Raw genomic sequence first — 27324 nt, 5'->3', positions numbered from 1 at the left:
ATGGTCAATGTTGTTCCTCCAGATGAGCACCTTTGCCCCAAAGGAGCCCAGGTCCATCTGGCCAGTCTGCAATGCTATTGGCTGTCAGAGTCAGCGACATCATGGCTGGAGGCGAAGGGTATCTGTCGTCAGGTGAAGGGTGGGGATCTAGCCACAGTCCGAAGCACTGAAACTCAGACATTCATCCGCAACTCCTTCCCATCGTGAGTAAACAGTTTATGATCTTTCTAACAGATTTATACATTATATTCTGTCACCTGACTACACTAATTCACTTAATTCCCCACCATTCTCTCTTAAATATTTGGGTATACGGTACCAGTCAAAAGTTTGAACAGACCTACTCATTCAAGGGTTTTTCTTTATTTTTTACTATTGTCTACATTGTAGAATAATAGTGAAGACATAAAAACTATGAAATAATACATTGAATCATGTAGTAACCAAAAAAGTGTTAAATAAATCAAAAAATATTTTATATCTTATATTCTTCAAAGTAGCCACCCTATGCCTTGATGACAGCTTTGCACACTCTTGGCATTCTCTCAACCAGCTTCATGAGGAATGATTTTCCAACAGTCTTGAAGGAGTTCCCACATATCCTGAGCACTTGTTGGCTGATTTTCCTTCACTCTGTGGTCCAACTCATCCCAAACTATCTCAATTGGGTTGAGGTCGGGTGATTGTGGAGGCCAGGTCATCTGATGCAGCATTCCGTTACTCTCCTTGGTCAAATAGCCCTTACACAGCCTGTTGAAAAACAAATGATAGTTCCACTAAGCGCAAACCACGTGGGATGCCGTATCCCTGCAGAATGCTTTGGTAGATATGCTGGTTAAGTGTGCCTTGAATTCTAAATAAATCACTGACAGTGTCACCATCAAAGCACCCCCACACCTCCTCCTCCATTCTTCACGGTGGGAAACACACATGTGGAGATCATCTCACAAAGACACAACGGTTGAAACCAAAAATCTCAAATTTACTCATCAGACCAAAGGAAAGATTTCTACCAGTCTGATGTCCATTGCTCATGTTTCTTGGCCCAATCAAGTCTCTTCTTCTTACTAGTGTCCTTCAGTAGTGGTTTATTTGCAGCAATTCGACCATGAAGGCCTGATTCATGCAGTCTCCTCTGAACAGTTGATGTTGAGATGTGTCTGTTACATGAACTCTGTGAAGCATTTATTTGGGCTGCAGTCTGAGGTGCAGTTAATTCTAATGAACTTATCCTCTTGCAGCAGAGGTAACTCTGTGTCTTCCTTTCCTGTGGTGGTCCTCATGAGAGACAGTTTCATCATGGCGCTTGATGGTTTTTGCAACTGCACTTGAAACTTTAAAAGTTCTTGAATTTTCCGGATTGACTGATCTTCATGTCTTAAAGTAATGATGGACTGTCGTTTATCTTTGCTTACTTGAGCTGTTCTTGCCCTAATGTGGACTTGGTCTTTTACCAAATAGGCCTATCTTCTGTATACCACCCCTACCTTGTCATAACACAACTGATTGGCTCAAACGCATTAAGAAGGAAAGAAATTCCACAAATGAACTTTTAACAAGGTACACCTGTTAATTGAAATGCATTCCAGGTGACTACCTCATGAAGCTGGTTGAGAGAATGCCAAGAGTGTGCAACACTGTCATCAAGGCAAAGTGTGGCTTTTTTGAAGTATATTTTGATTTGTATATTTAGATTTTTGGTTACTACATGATTCCATGTGTGTTATTTCATAGTTTTGATGTCTTCACTATTATTCTACAATGTAGAAAATAGTAAAAAATTAAGAAAAACTTTTGAATGAGTAGGTGTGTCCAAACTTTTGACTGGTACTGTATGCATCTTTTTGTATAGAAAATCCACTGAGTGGGTCTGGCTGAGGGATGGCAGGGGAGAAGGGCCGGATAGAAGCGAGGGTTTGGGAACAGAAAGTCACCCTGGGTGGGACAGGGACAGGGAGAGCCTGGGGGGCTGTACCCAGATGGCCCTGGGTTCACCAGGACAGAGGAGGAAGACAGTGTGTGATGGACAGTACCTCTTCCTCTGTGATAAGGTGGTTACAGGTGAGACTGCATGGAGAGTTTACTGCATTAATACGACATTGCAAACTATAATTCAGAATGAAATGTGTTTGTTGTCTTCATAGGGAGACCTAAGGGGTGTAACATTGTCACAAATGAACACATTATATTGCAGTGTGCTAATGGATGTGTGTATGTTTCCTCTGTTTCCTGTAGTTTCCCTGCCTTCGTTAGACAGCTACCTCACAGGTGTTCCTCTCATGTCGGGTGTGTACGCCAGGTCACAGCTACAAGTCCTCCCTACAGTCCCAGACCCTGACCAAAAGAGAGTGGAGGTGAGTGACATAATATTTCACACTGAGGGAACCGATTAGGATACTCTTTTTGTTGTTGATTGACCTACTGGACTGCATTCATATTAGGATGTCGTCAGATTTCAGGCAAAACTCTTGATATGGATGTCGCACTCATGGCATCACCTTGTGTCGGCTTTGACCACAGCCATGCTAAAATCCAATTTACAACCCCCTCCCCCCCTTGTGTCTGATTACTTTATTATCCTCCCCTCAGATGCTGCTGTTTCCTGGGCTGTGGTTCAGCCATGCTGGCCAGGTGGTATCAGTGGAGCTGGTCAGCCAGCCCAGAGAAGTGTCCACCTTGGTCAGAGTTCAGATCCTCCGGCCCTACTGCAGCCCCCACCATCACCTGGTGCCCCCAGGTAAAAAAAACACCACCTTACAGAGGAGGACGTTTTTGGGGTAATTAAATATTATCAGTCTGGAAAAACACCAGAGCTTGATGGTATACCAGTAGAGGTATATCAGACCTTTGTTGATGTACTCATAGATACATTATTTGCATGTTTTAATTACTCCTATAAAAATGGTAGACTTTCAGGTACTCAATAAGATTATTTTATTTCATTACTACTGAAACAGGATCCAGGTGGTAAGTATAAAGATCCAGTCCATTTAAAAACTGGAGGCCTCTTACACTTCAATGTTGTGATGGGAAAATCCTGGTGAAATGCATAGCACATAGAACAAACAAGGTTTTACCAGATATTGTTCATCCTGATCATACAAGTTTTTTACATGGACGATATATTGGAGATAGTATACAACAATTACTTGAAACGATTGAACTTTATGAAACAGCAAAGATACCAGGCCTGGTCTTCATAGCAGATTTTGAAAAGGTGTTTGATAAAGTACAACTAGAATTTATATATACAGTGCCTTTGGAAATTATTCAGACCCCTTTACTTTTTCCAAATTTTGTTACGTTACAGCCTTAACCTAAAATGGATTAAAAAAAAGAAATCTTCAGCAATCTACACACAATATCCCATAATGACAAAGCCAAAACAGTTTTTTGGAATTTTTTGCAAATGTATTTAAAGTTAAAAACAGAAATACCTTATTTACATAACTATTCAGACCCTTTGCTATGAGACTCAAAATTGAGCTCAGGTGCATCCTGTTGCAACTGAACAATCTTGAGATGTTTCTACAACTTGATGGGAGTCCACCTGTGGTAAATTCAGTTGATTGGACATTATTTGGAAAGGCATACACCTGTCTATGTATGGTCCCACAGTTGACAGTGCATGTCAGAGCAAAAACCAAGCCATGAGATCGAAGGAATTGTCTGTAGAGCTCCGAGACAGGATTTTGTCGAGGCACAGATCTGGGTAAGGGTACCAAAAAATGTCTGCAGCATTGAAGGTCCCCAAGAACACAGTGGCCTCCATCATTCTTAAATGGAAGAAGTTTGGAACCACCAAGACTCCTAGAGCTGGCCGCCCGGCCAAACTGAGCAATCGGGGGAGAAGGGCCTTAGTCAGGGAGGTGACCATGGTCACTCTGACAAAGCTCTAGAGTTCCTCTGTGGAGATGGGAGAACCTTCCAGAATGACATCCATCTCTACAGCACTCCACCAATTTATGTTGGAGTGCATATGAAATGCATATGACAGTCCGTTTGGAGTTTGCCAAAAGGCACCTAAAGACTCTCAGACCATGAGAAACAAGATTATCTGGTCTGATGAAACCAAGATTGAACACTTTGGCCTGAATGCCAAGCGTCACGTCTGGAGGAAACCTGGCACCATCCGTACGATGAAGCATGGTGGTGGCAGTATCATGCTGTGGCGATGTTTTTCAGCAGCAGGGACTGAGAGACTAGTCAGGATCGAGGCAAAGATGAAGAGAGCAAAGTACAGAGAGAATCTGCTCCAGAGCGCTCAGGACCTCAGACTGTGGTGAAGGTTCACCTTCCAATAGGACCAAGACCCCTAAGCACACAGCCAAGACAACACAGGAGTGGCTTCGGGACAAGTCCCTGAATGTCCTTGAGTGGCCCAGCCAGAGCCCGGACTTGAACCCAATTGAACATCTCTGGAGAGACAAGAGCCCAGAGCAGCGACACTCCCCATCCTACCTGACAGAGCTTGAGAGGATCTGCAGAGAAGAATGGGAGCAACTCCCCAAATATAGGTGTGCCAAACTTGCAGTGTCATACCCAAGAAGACTCAAGGCTGTAATCGCTGCCAAAGGTGATTCAACAAAGTACTGAGTAAAGGGTCTGAATACTTATGTAAATGTGATAGTTCCGATTTTTTTCAATTTTTATAAATTAGCAAACATTTCGTGACGCCAAATTGTTGTGCAAAAAATCTTACACAGGGACTTTCAAAGTCAATCTTAAATTAATCATTGTTTATTGTCAGCGCGCTGGAGAGGTTCCAACCAACTCAATGCACCATAGTACACATGTCAATCAGGAACTCTGCCTGGGCTGTACCAGCATTTGTCTTATATACGGCTGTACACAGACAAGTTATATTTGCATGATTTAGCATAATTAATTAATCATTACAGTTTTGTTTCATTCATGTGACCGACCAATGCTGTTTCATAACATGTGACAGAGCAACACCTCACAAGGCTTTTTCTCTCTAAGCTGAGACCTTGGAACTGAGATATCTTTCATTTCTTTCTCAAAACAAGGTCTGGGCATACTGCCAAATTGCAGCTCCTGATAAGTGAGGATAAGTGAGGATTTGATAAGTGAGGATTTGTACAGTCAGCCACTTGCATGAACACAGAAATAAAAACAGGGGATAAGAACTAAAGTGTCAATGTTTGCCGATGACTCAAGTTTTCTCTTAAGACCACAATCTGGATCCTCACACAGTCTCATTGAAGATCTTGATCACTTTTCTAGCCTCTCTGGACTAAAATGTAATTATGACAAGTGTACCACATTACGTATTGGATCGTTAAAAAACACAGTGTTTACACTACCTTGTAGTTTACCAATAAAATGGGCGGATGGTGAAGTAGACATACTTGGCATTCACATCTCAAAAAATATAAATGAATTGACCACAATCAATTTCAGTTGAAAGTTTGCAAAAACAGATAAGATTTTGTAACCATGGACAGGTAAATACTTGTTGTTTATGGAAAAATCACATTGATTAACTCTTTGATGTTATCACAGTTTACTTACTTACTAATGGCGCTGCCTACTCCAGACAACTCGTTTTTTAAATGATATGAGCAAAAAATATTTCATTTTATTTGGAATGCTAAGCCAGACAAAATTAAATGTGCCTATTTATATATGAGTTTAAAGCTTTAAATATTACAGCTTTAAACCTATCACTATACATGTGCGATACCCCAAAATGGTTCTGTAGATTATTAAGAAAGGCTCATCCCTTGTTCAACATTTTTATTTTTGCCTTTATGCAGATTACAACTTCTCATTTCCGACTAATTGAAAATTAAATTTTGTTTAAAGTATCTCCCTTTCTTTACCAAGCCATACAAAGCCGGTTACAATTTCAGGTTTATCCTCCAGAAAATATAGAACAAATATTACAACAAATATTATGTTTAAACTCAAACTTACTGATTAATAAAAAATACTTTTTTATAATTTTTTTAGTTCTCTCTCTCTCTCTCTTTCTCTCTCTCTCTCTCTCTTACTCTCTCTCTCTCTCTCTCTCTCTCTCTCTCTCTCTCTCTTTCTCTCTCTCTCTCTCTCTCTCTCTCTCTCTGTCTCTCGCTCTTTCTCTCACTCCCTCTTGTTCTCTCTCTCTCTCTCTCTCTCGTTCTCTCTCTCTCTCTCGCTCTCTCTCTTCCATCTCTCTCCCTTATCCATCTCTCACTCTCTGCAGGTTGCAGTTCTCTCCTGAACCCGTTCAGTTGTTGCTCTATCACCCCTCTGTGTAACACTACGGGAGGCTGTGCCCTGGGACAGTACTGGTGCCACCTGTTGGAGGCCTGTGTCCCTGTCACCAGCCCCTGCAGTCCCTACAACCAGTCCCCCTCTACAGCGGAGCGCAGCTACCCCCTGCCCCCCAGATACCCTGACATACCCCCCTTTTACCACCTGGTGGCAGACCTGCCCATGAGAGTGGCTCCTTGCTTAGAGCCTGCTCATATTAGTGTATGTGTGAGATGTTCTTATTTACCGAGGGTTTCTTATGTACAGTTCTTATTTACATGCTTTATGCTTTGGATAAGTCGAATCAATGAAATTCAAATAACTTTGCTTCATTCTCTCTCTGTCAGATCCTGCCAGAGAGGGAGATCAGTGTTTACCCCGATGACATTCTGTCCATCCAACACACCGGGAGACCTGGAACCTTCCTGAGTTGCCGCGACAACGCCTCCTCATCCTCCTCCCCCTGGCGACAAAGCTACCTCTCCCTGCAAGGGGCGGAGTGGGGGGGCTGGTGGGAGGGGGGCCTCTCGTCCCCGCCGGATGGAGGGCAGTGGGTGGACGGGGTGGTGTGTGACCTACGGGTGCTGTACGTCGACACACTGCACGGGCATGGCTATATTTCAAGTACGGGCAAGAGTGAACTTAGTGGCTTCACTCACATTGGGAACATCAGTACGCCCATAAGTATGACCCCTGAAACCTCAGCTCCTGCCCCAGCAAAAAGTCACATTTCTGGCCTTTGTATGATCCATCCTCTGCCTGATGGAGACAACCAGATCCATATATTGGTTGACACTCCTATACTCATTGTGGTTAAAATATTCTCTGGAAAAGGGGCCACCAGCTCCTGGTTGGCTCCGGTGCTCCAGACAGGGGTCCCCTTCCTCCCGTCCTGCCCAGGAGAGTTACCTGACTCCTGGCCTGGTTGTGAGAGAGACTACCTTGACAGCTGGTTCTCCCACATGTCCCTGGTGCTACCCTCAGTGGGCGTCCACACTCTAAACGTCAGTGCTGTGAATGGAGTGAGTGAACAGAGTACCTGTGTACAGGTGTGTGTCTATGAGCCGGTGGCTGGGCTCAGTGTAGAGCCACATGGACATCTGAGGATGCTGGTGGACTTGTCACAGGTGAGTTAGCCCGACTTCATCAATAATATAAAGTTGTATTGTATTTTATAGTATTTATTTGAAAGTCTGTGTTTTCTTTGTGCATCTTTGAAAATAATCAGATTTTCTTTTATTTATTTGTTCTGCTGATCACGTCCCTGCTACTGTATTGAAATTATACATTGTCACCGTTACCTGTTTTTTCTAAGGCATTTACAGCCACGGCAGAGACTGGTTCCTCAGTAAAGTACACCTGGGTGATTGACGAGCTGGATAACTTTTCCTATGAGGGAGACACCTATAGTGTGATGTTCAAGAAGCCAGCTGAGTACAAACTGAAGGTACTAAGCTCATCCATTTCATATAATTTATATTAAGATACAACCACCTTGTTTTTAATATAATACCCATATAACAGAGTAAAGTGGCCCATAAAGCCTCACTAATAACTTGTCTGTGTTCCTCCAGGTGACTGCAGCCAACCCTGTGAGCTCCCAGACCCTAGAGGTCACTCTGACTGCTGACACCATGACCCCTCTGGCAGACCCAGAATTTCTCTCTGTCAAGGAGGTTATCGCTGTGGCCGCACTGCGTCTCTACACTTTCAGGGTCAAAGTTGATGTCTCCCTAGGCGTCACTTTCAGGTTAGGGTCATTTTCTGTTTTCACAGAAGTATTCGCTTGGAGTGATATTACATCAATGAGGGTAGCATATCTGTTTGCTCCATATTTTCTCATTAACTACTGCTGGAAGTGGTGTTGGAGGTCCAGGACGGGCACTCTTCCCTCTGGTCTAAGGAGATCCCATTGCCCCAGGGCAGTGAAGGGGACATTGCCCTACATAGGGTGCTATCTTTCGGATGAGACTTTAAAAAACCCTAAGCTAATGAATATTATTTCCTGTAGGTGGTCTTTTGGGGATGGCAGTGCCCAGGAAAACCACACCTTTCCTGCCCTGTCTGAGTCCCAGGACAGGCCAGTGGAGCGAGGAGTGAGACAGGTGTATGTGCAAGACTCTGTGAGCCACGTCTACCTACAGCCAGGTAAACATACCTCTACCAATGTGTAAATTATTGTAATTCATTCTAATAGTATAGATGCTTGCATATCACTCCTCTTTCCATTCAATACAATATGGTATGTCTCCATTAATCTACAGTGCCTTCTGAAATATTCAGAGCCCTTGACTTTTTCCACCTTTTGTTAGGTTACATGTTTAGGTTACAGCCTTATTCTAAAATGTATTAAGTACATTTTTCCCCCTCATCAATCTACACACAATACACCATAATGACAAAGCAAAAACAGTTTTTTAGATTTTTTTAATCATTTATATTAAAAAAACTGAAATATTACATTTACATAAGTAGTCAGAACCTTTACTCAGTACTTTGTTGAAGCACCTTCGGCAGCGATTACAGCCTTGAGTCTTCTTGGGTATGACGCTACAAGCTTGACACACCTGTATTTGGGGAGTTTCTCTCATTCTTCTCTGCAGATCCTCTCAAGCTCTATCAGGTTGGATGGGGAGCGTTGCTGCACAGCTATTTGGGCCACTCAAGGGCATTCAGAGACTTACATTTAAGTCATTTAGCAGACGCTCTTATGCAGACGCTCTTACGATTCATGACTTGTCATGAATCCACTCCTGTGTTATCTTGGCTGTGTGCTAAGGGTCGTTGTCCTGTTGGAAGGTAAACCTTCGCCCCAGTCTGAGGTCCTGAGCGCTCTGGAGCAGGTTTTCATCAAGGATCTCTCTGTATTTTGCTCCGTTCATCGTTGCCTTGATCCTGAATAGTCTCCCAATCCTTGGCACTGAAAAACATCCCCACAGCATGATGCTGCCACCACCATGCTTCAACGTATGGGTGGTGCCAGATTTCCTCCAGACGTGACGCTTTGCACTCATGCCAAAGAGTTCAATCTTGGTTTCATCAGACCAGAGAATCTTTTTTCTCATAGTTTGATAGTCTTTAGGTTCCTTTTGGTAAACTCCAAGCGGGCGGAGTGGCTTCGGTCTGGCCACTTTACCAAAAAGGCCTAATTGGTGCTGCAGAGATGGTTGTCCTTCTGGAAGGTTCTCCCCTCTCCACAGAGGAACTCTAGAGCTTTGTCAGAGTGACCATGGGGTTCTTGGTCACCTTCCCGACCAAGGCCCTTTTCCCCCAAATTGCTCAGTCTGTCCGGGCAGCCAGCTCTAGGAAGAGTCTTGGTGGTTCCAAACTTCTTCCATTTAAGAATGATGGAGGCCACTGTGTTCTTGGGGACCTTCAATGCTGCAGAAATGTTTTGGTACCCTTCCCCAGACCTGTGCCTCAACAAAGTCCTGTCTCGGAGCTCTACGGACAATTCCTTCGATCTCATTGCTTGGTTTTTGCTCTGACATGCACTGTCAACTGTGGGACCTTATATAGACAGGTGTGTTCCTTTCCAAATCATGTCCAATCAACTGAATTTACCACAGGTGGACTCCAATCAAGTTGTAGAAACATCTCAAGGATGATCAATGGAAACAGGATGCACCTGAGCTCAATTTCGAGTGTCATAGCAAAGGGTCTGAATACTTACGTAAATAATTTATTTAGATTTTTATGTAACATTTGCAAAAATGTCTACAAACCTGTTTTTGCTTTGTCATTATGGGGTATTGTGTGTAGATTTGCTGAGGAAATTGTGTAATTTAATCAATTTTCGAATAAGGCTGTGACGTAACAAAATGTGGACAAAAGAAAGCGGTCTAAATCCTGTATATCACTCCGTCTCTCACTCATACAGATGACTACACACTGACTGTACAGGTCTACAACCAATACGACAACATCAAGGGGGCCATATCACTGAAGGTACGGCCTCCATTGACTCGTATACTCATCTCTCCATCTCCTCCGGTTCCCCTGGTCAACCAGACCTTTCTTCTAGAAGCCACTTCACACCCATCTCACGACGGAATCCTTTACACTTGGAACTTTGGGGACGGTTCAAAAGAAGTCCAAGGATTCCACGGCAAAGTTACCCATGTTGCTCGGACCACTGGGGTTTATAACATGACCGTGTGCGCTAACAACACCTTGACTGCACTGACAGCCTGGGTAGCTGTGGCAGTGGTGGAGAAGGTATCTGGTCTCCAGTTGAGCTGTAGTGGACCCAGTGAACTGAAGTCTGTAACTGAAATCAAGGGCAAAGTGGCTTCAGGTTCCAGTCTTCACTGGGACTGGACCTTTGGTGATGGGTCTGGACATAAAAACATCACAGACAACTCTGTATCCCATGTCTACGAGTCCCCAGGGAGTTACACGGTCAAAGTGACTGTGTCTAACGCAGTCAGCCAGGCTAGCCAGTCCATCCGTCTGGAAATCTACAGGTTGACCATCAGTGGAATTCTGCCATCGGAGTGTTCCGAGACAGAGAAAGAGATACAGCTCCAAGCACTGGTGAACGGAAATGTTTCCATGCTGACTTTCCATTGGAATTTCGGGGATGGATCACCTTTGTCAGTACAGAATGGAAATTCTGTTGTTACTCACACTTATTCAAACTCTGGGGTTTATAACGTTAACGTAACTGTTCTCAGTATAGTAGGATATGTCTTTTATGATGCCAACGTTTGCATTGAGGCCCCCATTACTGGGATAACCATCCACCCATCACAGGATGCTGTGGCAGTAGGAAAAGAGGTGTGTTTTAATGCAGTTGCTGCCCCCAAAAGACAGCCCACTGGATATCAGTTTCTGTGGTTCAATCATTCATCCAACAGCTCTCCTATAAGAGGACTGGCTCATCATTGCTTTGTGTATAAGGAGGAAGGGATCCATGATGTTTCAGTGATGGCAAGTAACAAAGTCAGCCAGAGCATAGCCAAAGCCACTGTTGCTGTGCAGCAGCCTGTGAGTAAACCATCCATAGCACACAGCAGTCAAAGCAACACACTGACTGTCAATGAGAAGATGACACTTTGGGTCAAGCGTTGCCCTGGGACCAATGTTTCTGTGCAGTGGGACTTTGGTGACGGCTCACCACTGGCAAAGAGTCAAAATGTTTCCCATGTCTTTACCTCCGCTGGCAGGTTTACAGTCAAGGCCACAGCTTCTAATGCAGTTAGCCTGGATTCTGTTAACCTGGAAGTGAACGTACTGCTTCCTGTGTCAGACCTGAAGCTGAAAATCAGCCAGCCATTTGCAGTAGTAGGGGAAAAGACTGTCATAACAGCAGTTGGCAATGTTTCAGGTAATGTCAATTTCTACTGGTCAGTGGATGGCACTGATACCACTGAGCTTGGGATGTCTCACTTTCAGTATGTGTTTCTTAAAGCAGGTGTGTATCAGGTCAAAGTCACAGCCCAGAACCTGGTGAGCCAACAGGAGGCAGCCATTTTGATTATAGTTTTAGAGAGAATACAAGGGCTTCAATTCTCAAGTCTGAGCCTGACATCCATTAGCTACATACCAACCAGAGAGAGTGTCTTGCTCACTGCGTCAGTAACACATGGCTCCAATGTCACTTACCATTGGCTAGCCAACCAGAGAGGTGTGACCCAAACTGGCAGTGTTGGTGAGCAATTTGTGTGGTACACTGAAACTCCAGGTAATATATCTGTTGAGTTGACAGCTTCCAACGGACTTGGTAAGACGACCAGACGTGTTTCTCTAAAGGCAGTAGAGCGAGTTTCAGGGGCTAGAATGTCAACAGCTAGAGACACCATACCATTAGGGAAGTATATCAACATCTCTGTAACTGTGGAGACTGGATCTGACCTCCAGTATCTCTGGAATGTGAACTCAGACCTTTCCCCCTTACAGACTGATGTTCCTTTTCTTCTTTACATGTTTGAGACTCTGGGTTCTGGTTCTGTCAGTGTGTCGGTCCAGAATGTTCTCAGTTCAAGCAACGCCACCAAACATTTCACAGTTCAGGAGGAGGTTAGAGAGGCAGACTTTCAGGTAGGTGGCAAGACACATCCATTCTTTATAACGTCCAATACTCAAGTTGCACTCTATGGATATGTCAATAAAGGGAATGATCGGCACTGGGAGTGGAAAGTTGTTGGGTGTACTGGAGGTGCTGTGGTTTTGGACAACAATCAGTCAGTTATCTATACCTTTACAGATGTAGGGGTCTATAATGTCTCTCTGAACGTCTCTAATGATATTAGCTGGCAGGCAGTCTCACACAGAGCCACCATCCAGGATGCTATTCAGGGCTTGACTCTAAACCTTAGCAGGTCTACGGTCTGCGCTGAAGATCATATTGCTTTTACACCATTCGTTTCCAAAGGAACCAATGTCAGCTTCTCTTTAGCCTTTGACGAAGTTGAGCCATCATATGACCTTGTTGAGGTAAGCTTCACCACCTCCACCCTCCCAGTTGGGTCTCACTCTGTCACAGCCCGAGCCTGGAACCAGGTGAGCAACTCCCAGGTGTCATTGACCGTCCAGGTGGTTGAGAGGATCGGGGGCCTACGACTGGTCAACTGCTGTTCCACTGCTCTAGAAGCTCTAAAGGAGGTCCCTTTCCAAGCAAATGTCATGAGTGGTTCTCCAACCGATTACACCTGGACGATCCAATTAGAAGGGATCCAGCCCTTACATGTCATTGGACAGGAAGTGATGTATATCTCACCCGGAAGTGGTTCGTTGTCTGTGGGTGTGATGGCTAGCAATGGCTTCTGCTCTGAAACCCTGAATGAGACAGCCATTGTTCAGTTGCCCGTGAGGGAGGTCACGATTGTTTGTGATTCTACAGAAACCTTTAGAGGCTATAGTGTCAGATTCTCAGTCAGAGTAGATGGTGGCAGCAATTTGAGGTTTCAATGGGGCTTTGGAGACTCAAGTGAAGGAGTTGTCATCACAAAATCCAATACAGTGGACCACACATATCTCACTGCTGGAAAATATATTGTTCAAGTCACAGCTTTCAATAATGTCAGCCAGGTCTCCACACAACTGCTCACTGAGGTGAGAGAACTCCAGTGCTCACTCCCTCAGGTCACTTTAGTCCAGGGCCAATCCACAATCCTCAAGTCTAGATCCAGCTACTTTGAAGCAAGCGTAGACATCAAAGGCTGCACCGCATACAAGACCATGTACCTATGGGAAGTGTTTAGGGGGAGTGGCTGTGGAGCTGACAAGACTGACAGCAATCTGGTAACCCAAAGCAGTGGGCACCCAGTAATCCAGAACAGCAGTGGACATCCAGTAACCCTGATTAACCTGGTGGGTGTGACTACACCACTGTTGTCCCTCCCTAAGCAGGCCCTGGAGGTGGGCCAGTACTGCCTGGGGTTCACTGTCTCTCTCCAGGGAACCCCTCTACGTCTGCACAGGACGTCCAGGCTGTCTGTGGTTCACAGCTCCCTGGTACCCATCATCAGGGGGGGATCACATAGACTGGTGTCAAGCCACAGTGACCTGATCCTGGATGGGTCAGAGTCCCATGATCCTGATGTGGATCTGGGAGAGGAAGGGGAGCTGAACTACCACTGGGAATTCATCACTGAGGTCATTTAAATCAGAATTAGGAACCTTTTATTTCCTTACTACTATTTAGGTAGAAATTGTTCACTTACATTTATGTTAACTTATATTGCTGTCTTACCTGGATGTTTTCTCATAATTGTACCAATGGTATCCGTTTCTGCCTGTAGAACCCTACTGAGTGGTCGTCCCAGGACCAGGATCAGCTTGTAGGGTATAACAGCAGCAGGTTGACTGTCCCCAGCAGGAAGCTACAGCCTGACAAGCTCTACCTCTTCACCCTCACTGTCCAAAAGGAAGGGAGGAGACCTATCTCTACTACACAGTCTGTGAGTCTCACATTATCTCTACACACCACAATATCTTTATGCAACGAAGGTGGTTCAGCCAACCATGCACTGTAAATGGGTTGCTGTGAATTTGACAGTAGGCAGCTAGTGGTAAGTAAGTTACTGTATTTCATGCAATTTTCATATTGCAGTACAACTACTGTAATCTATATACAGTATCAAAGCAAGTACTGTGTAATGACACACAGTAAAATACTGTATAATTGACGTACTATACTGTAAAAAGTAAATGCTACTGTCATCGTAATGAATGAATGAACGGATGGATGAATTAATTAAATTCATTGAAGGGAGATGGTGTTTGTATTTTACAGGATTTTACTGTAATTAAATGAGATTGGTGCAAGCAGGTTGGCTGCTAGGTAATGTTTTACACATTACAGCATATCAATTAATATTTGGTGTTTTATATCACTTGCACTTGTAGAGGCCTTAATGGTATTTTTATCTCAATATCAAATCATTTCTGGGTAACAATTAAGTACCCTACTGTGATTGTTTTTAATTAAAATGGTGAAAAGACACAAAAATAGAAAAATAGCTTCTTAGCAAAGAGCAATTTCTCAAGCAAGAATTTTGCTGGGACTGTCTGGGAGTGGTCTGAGTGGGGAGGGGGAGGGGAAAACTAGCCTTTATTGGCAGAGAGGTTTGGAACGCTCTTTCTTATTGGTCTATTAACTAATTTACCAACTGGTGATATCATCCCACAAAAAGGGCTTTTTCACACCATTATTCCAACCTCATAGTGTGGAAATATATATAAAACAGAAGAAAAATACATTATTTGACTGCACTGGGCCTTTAACAAAGGCTTCCAAACTGGAAGTGACTGCAGGGCAAAACAGACAAATGCTCAACCATTAAAAGTTTAAGACTAGCTGCCTCTCCAATCTGTCCTCTATACATTTTTAATTGATGGGGCACTACTACCACATACCAGTTAAACTGGTACAGCATTCTCACTAACGGGTGCAACAAATATAGCCTCTTACAAGGCACGCCTCAAAATATGTTAATGAGCCAGAAATAACAATACCATGCACCCGATAGTGGTCAAAATTACCATATAAAGTTTTCAGTTTCCGTGTGGTTGTGTTATCTTTATTTGATAGTATATTCATGTCAAATACTCCTCCATGCCTCTAGGTGGCGGTATCTAAAGTTGCAGTGCTTCCTGTAAGTGTGGAGTGTGTTTCCTGCAGTAGTCTCTCTTCTTTCCGTGTCAGCCAGAGTCGCCCCATTGTGCTCTCTGGTCGTTGTGATAAGTGTGGCAGCCATGTTCAGGTAAGTTCCCCTCTACGTAGCTAATTGGCTGACCTAAACAACATTTACCGTTTGTGACAAATTATATAAAGTCAGGCACCATCAGCTGTCATGGCTGCTTTCTGTAGGACTTATGACGGAAAGTTGATGTATGGTCTTTCTCTTTTCACAGTACAAATGGAGCGAAAAGGATCAGAACGGCATGACCCTTGACCTGAACGAGGTGACCACTACGGGCAGTCTCTCTCCTGAACTGGTGGTCCGACCGGGGGTGCTGCAGGAGGGGTGTAACTATACCTTCACCCTAAATGTTACCCACCCTGCTGGGGGAAGATGGGGGTTTGCTAGCCTGACCCTCCTGCCCAACCCTCCACCCCATGGAGGGGTGTGTACTCTTACTCCAGGTCCTGGGGAGAACATACGCCTGCTGGAGACTGTGGTAACATACAACTGCTCAGGTAATAGAAACAAAGACTCAAAGATACAATCAAATCTTCTTTTGGTGTCTTTGCCATGTTTTACTACGGTGTACCAGATGTTCTGTATCTACTCTATAGGTTGGCTGGATGAGGATAGTGAGTCCCCCCAGATTATCTATATTCTCCAGGTGGCGTCATCATGCCCAGGCTGGGGCCAAGCCTGTCCCCTTCTCACCCTCTACAGGGGTACCCAGCATACATTTGGCAGCCTGGTTCCTCTGGGGGAGGTGGGGCCAGAGAAGGACCGGTCAATCATCTCTGTGATCCTGCAGGTAGAGGACCACCTGGGGTCAAAGGTCACAGCACTTAACAGGTGAACTGGAGATGAGTTTAAAACTGAGAATGCAGGGAAGAGGTTCCGACCTCAAGAGACCTATGGAGGTAAATTGTAAAAAAGACAATTTATGGATGCTTTTGTTTTTTCAGAACTATAACAGTGCTGAGACCTGTGGATGGAGATGGGATCACAGCGTGGCTGAGGAACAAGAGCCAAACCGAACTATCGGGTTTACTTCAACAGGGTAACCCACAGCAGCTCATTCCCTATTCCATCGCCCTCACCAGCCAGCTCAATCAGGTATGAACATTACCTTTGTCTTTACCTGGCTGTGTCTCTCGTCTCCTTAACGTCATCTTTCCTTTACCTGTCTATCTCTCTCCTCTCGGTCACAGGTGGATCAGACTTTGAGTGAGCAGGATCTCAGGGACAGGAGGGAGATCAGGGGGAATGTGACACAGGCGCTGGCCTCTCTGTCTGTGTACTCTCTACAGGATGCAGCCCAGATCAGCTTAGCCCTGGCCCAGTCCACTGTAGGTAACCTGGCCATAGTCTACACAGACAGAGTTTGTGCCATAAAAGCCTGGAAAAAAGAACCACAAATGATACAGATTTGTCCTCGATGCCTGAATGCCTCTGTGTGTTGTCTCTTGCAGGCAGTCCCAAGTGAGGTGGTGTGTGAGGGCTGTCAGGAGAATGTTCTAGAATCTGTGGGGAGAATGATCAGGGTTATGGAAGAGCAGACGGGACTAGGAGATGACACAGCCATAGACACGGGCAGAAACATCCTCCATGTAATAGGTACTGTACCAACTCCTGACTGGGATCGACGGTTGGAAATGCAAGGATAAAAGGTGGAGGATACATGCTCATAGAGCAAGGACAGGAATTAGTCCAAGATTTTTGACCAAAAACGGTTATTTCTCTCTCTGTCTCCAGGCAATTCGTTGGCTGCTGTGTCCGAGTCCAAGCTCGTCTCCTCTGGTCCTCACACTCACTCTAATGTATCTGAAACGGCAGTGTCAGCCCTGGACCATGCCAGGGCTCTCATGCGTACTCTGATGCGCTCGCGGCCACGCGACGAGGAACCCCTCTCTCTCTCTGCTCCACAGATCAGTGCCGTTGGTTACCATGGAAACCCCTCGGAACTCCTCTGCACCACTGATCCCTCGGTCAACACCCGCCAATCAAACCAGTCCAACAAATGGCAATTAAACCCTGACAAGCCAGAGTCATACCCAGCACATCCGCCCTGCCAGTTCCTCATTCCCTCCTCTCTCAGTGCCCAGCTCCAGCGTCAGGTCCAGGGATCTGAGGTGGTACAGATTCTCCTGGGTTTGGAAGGGGGGTCTGAGTTCTTCTCAGCAGCCAACCCACCCATTTCTACTTCTCTGGCTGCCATGGAGTTCACCACGCCCCAGGGACAGCCCATACCCATTGCTAACCTGGACACTGACAGATCTATCAGGGTTACTTTGCCCAAAATATATACTGTAGGAAGGATCGGCGCTGGGCATCGGGCTAGTGGTGGAAGTGGAAGTGGGTCTGGGTCTAGATCTGGTGGAATTGACAGAGACGAGGGAAGAGCCCCAATGGTTAACTTTACACTCCGAGCCAAAGGGTGGATGGATTTTACAGTGAGGGCAATGAAGAATATGGATCCCAATGCTGGACTGTACATCTCCTTAAACTTCAGCCTGCTTCCAGGAGCTTCTCTGGTGGGCTCAGGACATGTGAGAATCACAGTGGCCACCCAGCCAGGTCATCCTGCCTCCCATGATTCCCTAGTCAGAGAGCTGACCCTCTCCCTCTCCAGCCAGTCATCCATGGAGGACACCATCTTCCTCTCTCCTCTGTAAGTGTTCTGTATCTAGACAGTTATGTTTTCTAAAACTTTTTACAAGTTGTTCACTTTTATACAGACATAATGTTGTGATGCCTGATTTTCTTCTATACATGGCGTATGATGACGTCCCAGTCATTTACTAACGCAGCTTGTTGTCTATTATTTCTCTTAATCTCCAGACTTAACAGCACAGTACAATCTCTCTTTGTGAACCTGACATCCAGTCTGAGTGGAGCTCCAGTCCAGGCCTCAGTGTGTGTGTTCAGCTCTCTTTGTCAGTACTACAGCCCGAGGAAGAGGCGCTGGAGCACTGAGGGCCTCCGGCCACTGGAGGGCAGCACCCTCCACTCAGCACACTGCCTCACTCAGCACCTCACCATGTTCGGGGCCAGTCTGTTTGTCCATCCAGACGCTGTGGTGCTACTGCCACCGGTATGTTTGGGATACTCCTCAGGTTAACACAAGAAATGGTATAGCTCATTAGTACACACTGGGAAAATACATGTTAGCAGCCTTAAATAGATGCACATACATGCTGAAAGTTAGAGGGACACAGAATTCCGAGACATGATCATACATTCAATATGGCCACCTGTTCACCCACCTTGGAACACAGCTTTGAATTGGAACCTCCTCTACTGATTTTACTCATTTTGTATTATATGTCCCCCTCCATCTCATCACCCCAGTCCAGTGGTCCAATGCATAATGTAGTAGTGGGGATTGTGTGTGCTGTCCTGGTTCTGATCCACTTCCTCCTGGGTCTGATCGCCCACAAACTGGACCACCTGGAGAGCCTGAGACTATGCCATGTACCACTGTGTGGCCGACCTGGACGCTACATCTACAGAGTCCTGGTCAAAACAGGCTGGCGTCGAGGAGCAGGTAAGGGACTCGCAGATCTTAGACGACTGGGTAGGTGTAAGCGATAGATCCACTTATTTTCTGTCATATTGCTGACAGTTTCACCTGTCCAGTCCTGTCCTAACATGTGGGAGTGAACGAGGGTAGAAGAGAGAGAACATCTGGCTGAGAAAGCATCTTGTTAAAGTGAAACGCAAACCTGGTTCACGCTTATTTGTAATTCCCATCAGGCACGACGGCCCACGTGGGCATCAGTCTGTACGGGGTGACTAAAAGCGGTTCACGCCACCTGCAGTGGGAGGGGGCGTTCCAACGAAGTGGTCTGGACCTGTTCCACCTGGAGACGGACAGCAACCTGGGAGAGGTGTGGAAGATACGCCTCTGGCATGACAACACAGGTAACCATGACAACACAGGCAACTACTGTAGTCTCGCATTGCAAGACTTCGTAGTCTTGTATTCACTCGCCTACTGGAACACAAGGGAAGCAGGAGATTGAGGCTCCAGGTAGTAAGATTCCAAACAGGTAACACAACAATACCTGTTTGTGTGTGTGTCTCCCAGGTCTGGACCCATCGTGGTACGTGCAGCATGTGGTGGTGTGGGACCCTCAGACAGACCACCTGTTCTACTTCCTGGTAGAAGACTGGCTGTCTGTGGAGAACGACAGGAACGAGGGAGGAGGGACAGTGGAGAAGGAGATGTTGGCCTCCTGTAAGTGCTACAACTCTCTTTATCTGTCTTTACACTCAGGGAGAGCACGATCGCCTCCAAAACAGATCTCTCTCTCTCTCTTCATCTATCTCTCAGGTCCTGAGGAGCTGTCTCAGTTCCAACGTGTTCTCTCCTCCCAGCTGGCGTTTGGAATGCTGGAGCGCCACCTGTGGCTCTCTCTGTGGGAACGCCCCGCCCACAGCCGCTTCATGCGGGGGCAGAGGGTGACGGTGTGTGCCCTCCTGCTACACCTCTACCTCGCACTAGGGGCATTGTGGTACGGGGCTGTGGGCACAGAGGGGCATAGGTGAGATGGCATTCTAACCAGAACATTCCAGGTGACAATAGTGTACACAATGGATGGTTCTTGTGAAAGTGCTCAGGTGGGAGTCAATCATTCTCGTACTGTGGACAACTCACTGAGCTGAACAACAACATTGATGTTTTGCCTGAGACTCTCTACAATTCTTTGTTACCTGTCCCACATACTCTGCATTAACTCTGTTAAGTGAAAGAATCAGCCATTTTAAGGGTGTTGTGTTTTAGTGTACCGGTTTCGGCCCGGTTGCTTGTAACCTGGGAAACGGTTGCAGTGGGGATGACTATTGCCATCCTGGTGTTTCCTCTCCAGTGTCTCCTCTGCTTCCTGTTGCGAAAGACTCACAGCCAGGTACCTCTCCTACATCTCTCTCTCCAACCATTTTTCTGTTGCCCCGTCATCAAAAATAATCCTATGACTGCCTATTAAACCACACATTGTTATCATTTCTATCAATAAAAAGCTTAGTCAATGTGGTCAATGTCAAGGTCAATGTGATAGTGTATTGTATATTTACTCTGTTGATTTGGAAAGTGCTTCCAAATCAACAGAGTAATGTGGAAAGTCCTTGACAGAGATGATGCTTGGTTCAGCTACACATGTTGGGTTGGGTTTCCCTTTCCCTGTGTGTGTTTCAGGTAGCGGTGGATATGTCAGTGCCTCCATCCCCTGTGTGTCAGTCAGTGGAGATGGGCGTCTATCTCGGCCAATCAGATCTTTCCTGCTCCTCCTTCCTGTCTTTGCCTGGAGGACCTGATCCGTCAGGCCTGGATGGAGACACACCCTCTTCTGTAAGAGTGCAAACTCTCACACGTGTCAATGCATGCACATACACAGATACACAGCTCTTTCTGACTCTCTTGTGAAAGTTGTAAACTGAAAAGGCTGAAAGCTATCTTTTTCTTCTCTCTTAGCTGATGGGAAGCAAGGCATTCAACGCTGAGTTCTGGAATGCCACTAACCTGGCAGTGGAGAAGGATGGAGATGGCATGACCCTGTGGCCCTCCTGTGACAGCCTCACTGACCTCCCAGGGCCCTCCTGGGAAATAACCTCTGACCCCTTGGGATCATCCCTGGGTCATGCCCGTCTGCTGAAGAGGAAGAAAGCCCTGATGAAGCTATGCCTAGCCTCACCCTCCTCACCCCGATTTCTCATCTCCAACCCCCCACCCTCCTCTACTGCACCTGTGGGTCCATCCCAATCCCTGTCTGGCCTGCATCCAGACCAGAGACACAACCTGCAACCCAATGTCCTTACCCTGTCTGGTGTGTGTGTGTGTGTGGGTCCCATATGTGTTACTATGACTCCTGTGTGAATACGTCTAAAATGATTGTCTCTCATGGTGTTTCAGAGGAGGACCTGTTGAGGTCTATAGCAGCAGACACAGGAGTGTCCAACAGTCCCTCAACATCAGACAGCGGCCGCTACTCTCCCAGGACCACCTCTCTGTCCCACAGGTAAGACCTGCCTGACCAGTACACTCCAGACCTAAACCCCAGATAATACCGTATCTAGCCCTGTCTACAGTATATGCTCCGAATATACAGTCCTCCTCCCCTCTTTCAGTGGAGATCAGAGTTGATCTGACTGGACTAGATAGCAGGGAACAACCAGTCATAGTAATTTGTATAGCACTGTTGCCTGTTGGCAAAGAATACTTCTGAGTCTTACTCATCTCTCTGTGGGTTTTAGCCAGAGCCAGGGTAGCTCCCGCAGTGGCTGGTCTGAGCTGAGTGTGGACAAACCACTCTATGGAACAGAGATCCACAACCTCCCCTGCTCTCCCATCTCTCTGTATGGGACAGGGCTGTTTAGGCCTTCCTCATCTCTCTCTGTCTACTCCATCGCCAGTACCTTCCTCCCCAGCCCCTCCCCTGACTCCACTGACTCTACCACACGCATAGGTGAGCCACTAACACTGACTATCCTAACTTTGTTACAATTCCCTCCTCTTTATGCCAAATGTATTACTATGTGGATGTGAGAGTTCACCATTTAAAACTTTCTATGAATGATGTCTATTTTGCATGAAAATCCTCTGAACTATCTGAATATTCATATCAAACAACTTGATCATATTTTCAGACTATTAGAGCATAGTTTCTTCCATGTTTTTCACCCCCCCAGGTGTGGCCCGTGGCAAGCCCAGCTGGCTGCTACCTCCCTGGGCACTGCAAGTAATTTACCCCCTGGTTGTGTTGTTGCTGGGGGCCTGCCTGGCTGTAGTAGGCCTCTATGGGAGTCACTTCTCTAGCTCAGTGGTCCTGATGTGGCTCATCTCAGCCCTGTCTGCCTTCCTCACCTCCGCTCTGCTGCTGGAGCCTCTCAAGGTAGGCAGATAGAGACATACACACGGGAGGCTCAATAGTCAATGCAACAAATTGTCAGCAATGAATGTTTTCACCATACCAGAGAGAGAGAGAGACAGAGATACGCAACCGTATGGCTTCTATATTTCCTGTAGACCCATGTGATTGTAAAACGTAAGTTGCTGGCTTTTAATCTATTGATATCTTTTCAGTCTAAGAGGAACTAGACAGTTATGCACCTTATAACCTTTACTAATGGTACTGGCAATTTAACCCTTGTATGTCCTCTCCTCAGGTGTGTGTGCAGGCCTTGTTCTATGCTATGGTGTTAAGGCCTGTAGACCCCGAGGTGAATGATCGGCTGGGGCAGGAGACCGTCATTAAGAGGGAGGGGGGCAAGCAAGGGGGCAAGGTGCACCCCCCTTGTGGGTTCGGCCTACTGCAAGCCAAGGAGGAGGCCAGGAAAGTGAGAGCGCTACGGTCCCTCATGAAGGTAAAACAGGAAACAAAAAAACAGCTCCCATACATCCTTATGGTAACCTCTGGAATAAACATATGTGGTGTACTGTTTATATTCCTAACCACTTAGTACCATTTGGTATTGTACTGGAATTAAAATAACATGCATCTTCATTCTTTATCTTCCCTTCTCCTCTCTTGTTCATTCCCTCTATATACTCACTCTCTCTTTCATTTTCTCTCCTCTCTCCCCCCTTCCCAGCACTGTGTGTGCCACATGTTGTTCCTGTTGGTGGTGTTGATGGTGAACTACCAGGACAGTGTTCAGGAGACCCAGGGAAGACTGCTACACTCTGCCGTCAAACACTCACTGACCACCAACCTCAACACCATCACTGGGTAAGGGCTGCGTGTGTGGTGTGTGTGTGCATGTACCCTGTACTGATTTGTGTATTGGTGTGTGTGTGTGTGTGTGTGTGTGTGTGTGGGCTGTGTCCACATGTATCTCTCTGTGTTGGTTTCAGGTGGGAGGGGGCGTGGCAGTGGATGGACAACATCCTGGTGCCCCACCTCCATCAGAACCCCGCCCTCCACCTGGTGGGGTTACCACGGATACGCTGTATACACACTCCAGACCATAATAATGGAGTCTTTCTGGGGAACAGCAGTTTTACCACACGCCAGCTTCTCTCTGGCCTACACAGCACACACTGGACCACAGCACAGTGAGTTACACACATTCGCACACAGACACACACCAGTTCCACACAAATTATCCTACATGATTCTTTGTACTCTTTTCTTCTCTCAGATTAAAGGCTGTGTCCATTGACTTCACCCAGTACCACAGAGAGACTAGTCTGTTTGTGTGTGTGTCTGTTCTACTAGAGAAGACCCAGATACACACACTCATCTCCTCCCTCTCCATCCATCCTCTACTCATCCCCCCATCCTCCTCAGGACCAGACCTGCAGATTGCACTCATGGTAACATTTGATAAACAATTTGTTTGTATAAAACAACACTATTATTCCCATTCATTAGGGATTGCAAAAATGTAAGATCGTCAATAGGTTCCGTTCTGAGACACTCCCCCCCCCCCCCCCCCCCAGGTGCTCCTGCTCCTCTCTGCCCTCCTCTTTCTGGGGGTGGAGCTATGGGCCATGGCTACTGACTGTGCCCAGTACGTGCGTCAGGGCTGGCGCTGGCTACAGTTCCTCCTCGCCTCTTTGTCCCTGGCGATGGCCGCGCTGCGATTCTGCTTCCTGTCCCAGGCTGCTTCCTGTCTGTCTCAGCACCGCTCCAGACCAGACTCCTTCACTGAGTTCCACAGCGCCGCCCTGCTGGCCAGGAGGTCCACACAGATATCAGCCATACTGCTCACTCTGCTGGTACTCAAGGTACTGAACAACTTAAAGATAGTTCCTAACGAATGACATTATTTGAATAGTTCCTAAAGAATGACATTACTTGAATAGTTCCTAACTCCATGGGTTAGGAATCCACATTTTGTGCCACTACCATCAAAATGCAAAAATGTGTGTTTCAGATGGTGGGTACTCTGAGGTACGTGCGGAGGTGGGTGGTCTTTGGTCGAGTGCTTCAGCGGGCATGGAGAGAGATAGCTGCTGTGGCTCTACTACTGATCTTACTGCTGCTGCTCTTCTCTCACACTGGACACATGGTAGGAAATGGAAGGTTATGTAATGTAACCAAGGTTCTCTGCAGGAATATGCAAGACACAGCTCACTCTATGGGAATATGCATTTCCTATTCATGCATATATGTTTGTGTCTCAGCTCTTCTCCAGGTCTGTGGATGGGTTCCTGTCTGTGTACCAGGCTGGTGTGTCTGTGCTGTCTGTGCTGCGTGGTCGCCTGGTCCTGCAGAGGCTCAGCAGGGCTCACCCTGTCCTCGGACCCCTCTACGCCCTCTCTCTGCTGGGGCTGGGAGGTTGGCTGCTGGCCCGTCTCTCTGGAGCTGTTCTGCTCCGCACGTACAGGGTTGTGCAGGCTGAGATGTACAGGCCAGCCATGGAGCCCCAGGACTATGAGATGGTGGAGTTCTTCATCAAAAGACTGAAGCTCTGGATGGGACTCATTAAGGCCAAGGAGGTATGGAGGAAACTCATTCATTCATTTGATTAAACACAAATTGAAACTTCTGAAATCTCCCTCCCTCCCTTCTCTCCACAGTTCAGACACAGGGTGAAGTTTGAGGGCATGGTGGTGCCTCCCTCCAGATCATCCCAAGAATCCTGTCTCTCCACCCTCTCATCCTCCCTCTCCTCCCCCCATCCCCTGTCCTCCGCCCTCTCCCTGGGTTCCGAGGACTCGGGTATGTCCGACGCGCCGGGCTTAGACGTTCAGCTCAACCTGGACCGCCTGCTGTCTTGCGTCAACGGTCTGCTTTCACGTTTCGACCGCGTCAACCAGCTGACTGCAGACGTTCACAGTCTGGAGACCCAGCTAGAGGAGGTGCAGAGCAGGAGGAGGAAGACGAGGCCGCGGGGACTTGGAAGAGGAGAAGAGACAAGAGAAGGAAGAGCAGTAGGTAGAGGGGTGATGGGCAGGAGGACAGCTCTGCTACCCCCTCATTCTCGCATCTCCCTCCCTTCCTTTCCTCCTTCTTTCAACCCCATTACCCTTCTCTCCTGCCCTCCCTCCACCAATCCCTCCCTCCCTCGTGTTCACAGCTCCTACTCTGAGTCTGTCGTTCTCCAGCTTCACCCACACCCACCCAGGGACACTTACCTCTCTGAGGCAACCAAGCCCACACAAAGGAGCCCTGGCCTGGGCTTGGGCACCGGGCCTTCCGTGTGTCCTGGAGCCAGGCAGTTTCCTAGACGTCGAGCCTGGCACTCAGGGAGCTCTCACTCGGCTGATGCAGCTCAGAGGCCCCCCCAGGCCCCTGGTGGTGGTGGTAGTGGGGTCAACACGAAGGCCAGGCCCTGTAGCGAGGAGGGGGACAGGAGACGCGCCAGTGAGGGAGTGCCTGTGAAGAGACGGGCCTGGATCTCAGAGGGGCCTGAGACAGACATAGACTGAAACTGAGAGAGGGACTGAGACAGAGATTAAAGTGCCTATTACTGTGGGTATACAGTATCTAGTGTATGAACCTCTAAGGTTCCAGCTGTGACTTGTGCAGTACTACTTAAAGAGACAAGTTTTCCCACTGTTGTCTACCACTTTACTAGTGCTTCTGCATTAGGTATTCTACATACGTATGCTGAGGTTGTATACCTTGTACTTCTTGTGTATCTACTGTATAGTAAACATTTAAATAGAGGATTATTTTGTAACCTCCAAGAACTGTGGAATATATTTTTCCTGCTGATTAATACCAGAAGTAACATTGGGTTTGGTGTTTAATATCCTCTATCTGTAACAAGTAGTGACACACAGCATTAAATAATCACCAAGTTCTTTGTTTACATTGTGAATTTCCTCAAATGTCAAATCAAATCACATTTAATTTGTCACATGCTTTGTAAACAACAGGTGTAGACTAACAGCGAAATGCTTACTTACGGAACCTTTTTCAACAAAAACATATAGTGACACGAGGAATAAATACACAGTAAATAACGAATGACAATGACGAGTAAAAATAACATGGCTATATACAGGGAGTACTAGTACCGAGTTGATATACAGGGGTACGAAGTAATTGAGCTAGCTACAGTATGTACATATAGGTAGGGTTAAAGTAAGTAGGAAACAGGATAGATAAGACAGTAGCAGCAGCGGGTAGCCATTTGATTAGCTATTGAGCGGTCTTGTTTAGCAGTCTTATGGCTTGGGGGTAGAAGCTTTTCATGGCCTTGTTGGCACCAGACTGGATGCACTGGGTGTGGCATATCAAGAAGCTAATTAAAACCGCATGATCATTACACAGGGGCACCTTGTGCTGGGGACAATAAAAGGCCACTCTATAATGTGCCGTTTTGTCACAAAACACAATGCCAAAGATGTCTCAAGTTGAGGGGAGGGTGCACATGGCATGCTGACTGCAGGAATGTCCACCAGAGCTGTTGCCAGATCATTTAATGTTAATTTCTCTACGATAAGCCGCCTCCAACGTCATATTAGAGTTTTTGGCAGTACATCCTTCCGGACTCAACGGCACGTTGAGACCACCTGTAACCACGCCAAGCCGGGACCTCCACATCCGGCTTCTTGACCTGCGGGATAGTCACGGGGGGGGGGGGGGGGGGGGGGGGGGGGGGGGTTCTGAGGAGTATTTCTGTCTGTAATACAAACTCATTCCGATTGGCTGGAAGTGGGTGGGCCTATGTGGGTGGGCCTTGGGTGGGCCTATGCCCTCCCAGGCCCAGCAATGGCTGCGTCTCTGCCCAGTTATGTGAAATCCATAGATTAGGGCCTAATTTATTTATTTCAATTGACTAATTTCCTTATATGAACTGTAACTCACTAAAACCTTTGAAATAGTTGCAAGCTAGCTTACAGAGTAATAAGTACAGCCCCTTCGATGTGGAAAGGTGGGTGCTTGTCCCTCCATCTCCTGTAATTCACAATCAGCTCATTTGTCTTGCTGACGTTGAGGGAGGTTGTTGTCCTAGCACCACACTGCCAGGTCTCTGACCTCCT

General features: G+C 46.6%; 1 protein-coding gene across 1 annotated transcript; it reads left to right on the top strand.

Annotated features, from left to right (window-relative positions):
• Positions 1-26107, top strand: pkd1b (polycystic kidney disease 1b). The gene is given in 36 exon segments (XM_038974935.1): positions 1-203; positions 1853-2061; positions 2236-2354; positions 2590-2737; positions 6209-6447; positions 6558-7385; positions 7574-7705; positions 7863-8008; positions 8270-8406; positions 10139-13857; positions 15330-15467; positions 15619-15904; positions 16004-16238; positions 16352-16502; positions 16598-16735; positions 16859-17003; positions 17142-17735; positions 17778-18057; positions 18315-18480; positions 18738-18933; positions 19143-19310; positions 19477-19626; positions 19723-19933; positions 20173-20296; positions 20584-20736; positions 20860-21211; positions 21298-21403; positions 21645-21850; positions 22074-22276; positions 22551-22748; positions 22977-23113; positions 23239-23439; positions 23526-23700; positions 23827-24114; positions 24514-24828; positions 24910-26107. Coding segments are annotated over 36 exon segments (12048 nt in total). The 3' UTR covers positions 25762-26107.
• The last annotated feature ends 1217 nt before the right edge of the window (positions 26108-27324 follow it).

Source organism: Salvelinus namaycush, chromosome 35 (assembly GCF_016432855.1).
Source record: "Salvelinus namaycush isolate Seneca chromosome 35, SaNama_1.0, whole genome shotgun sequence".
NCBI lineage: Eukaryota > Metazoa > Chordata > Actinopteri > Salmoniformes > Salmonidae > Salvelinus > Salvelinus namaycush.
Note: the sequence above shows the minus strand (reverse complement) of the source record. Positions and strands in the feature narration are given on the sequence as shown.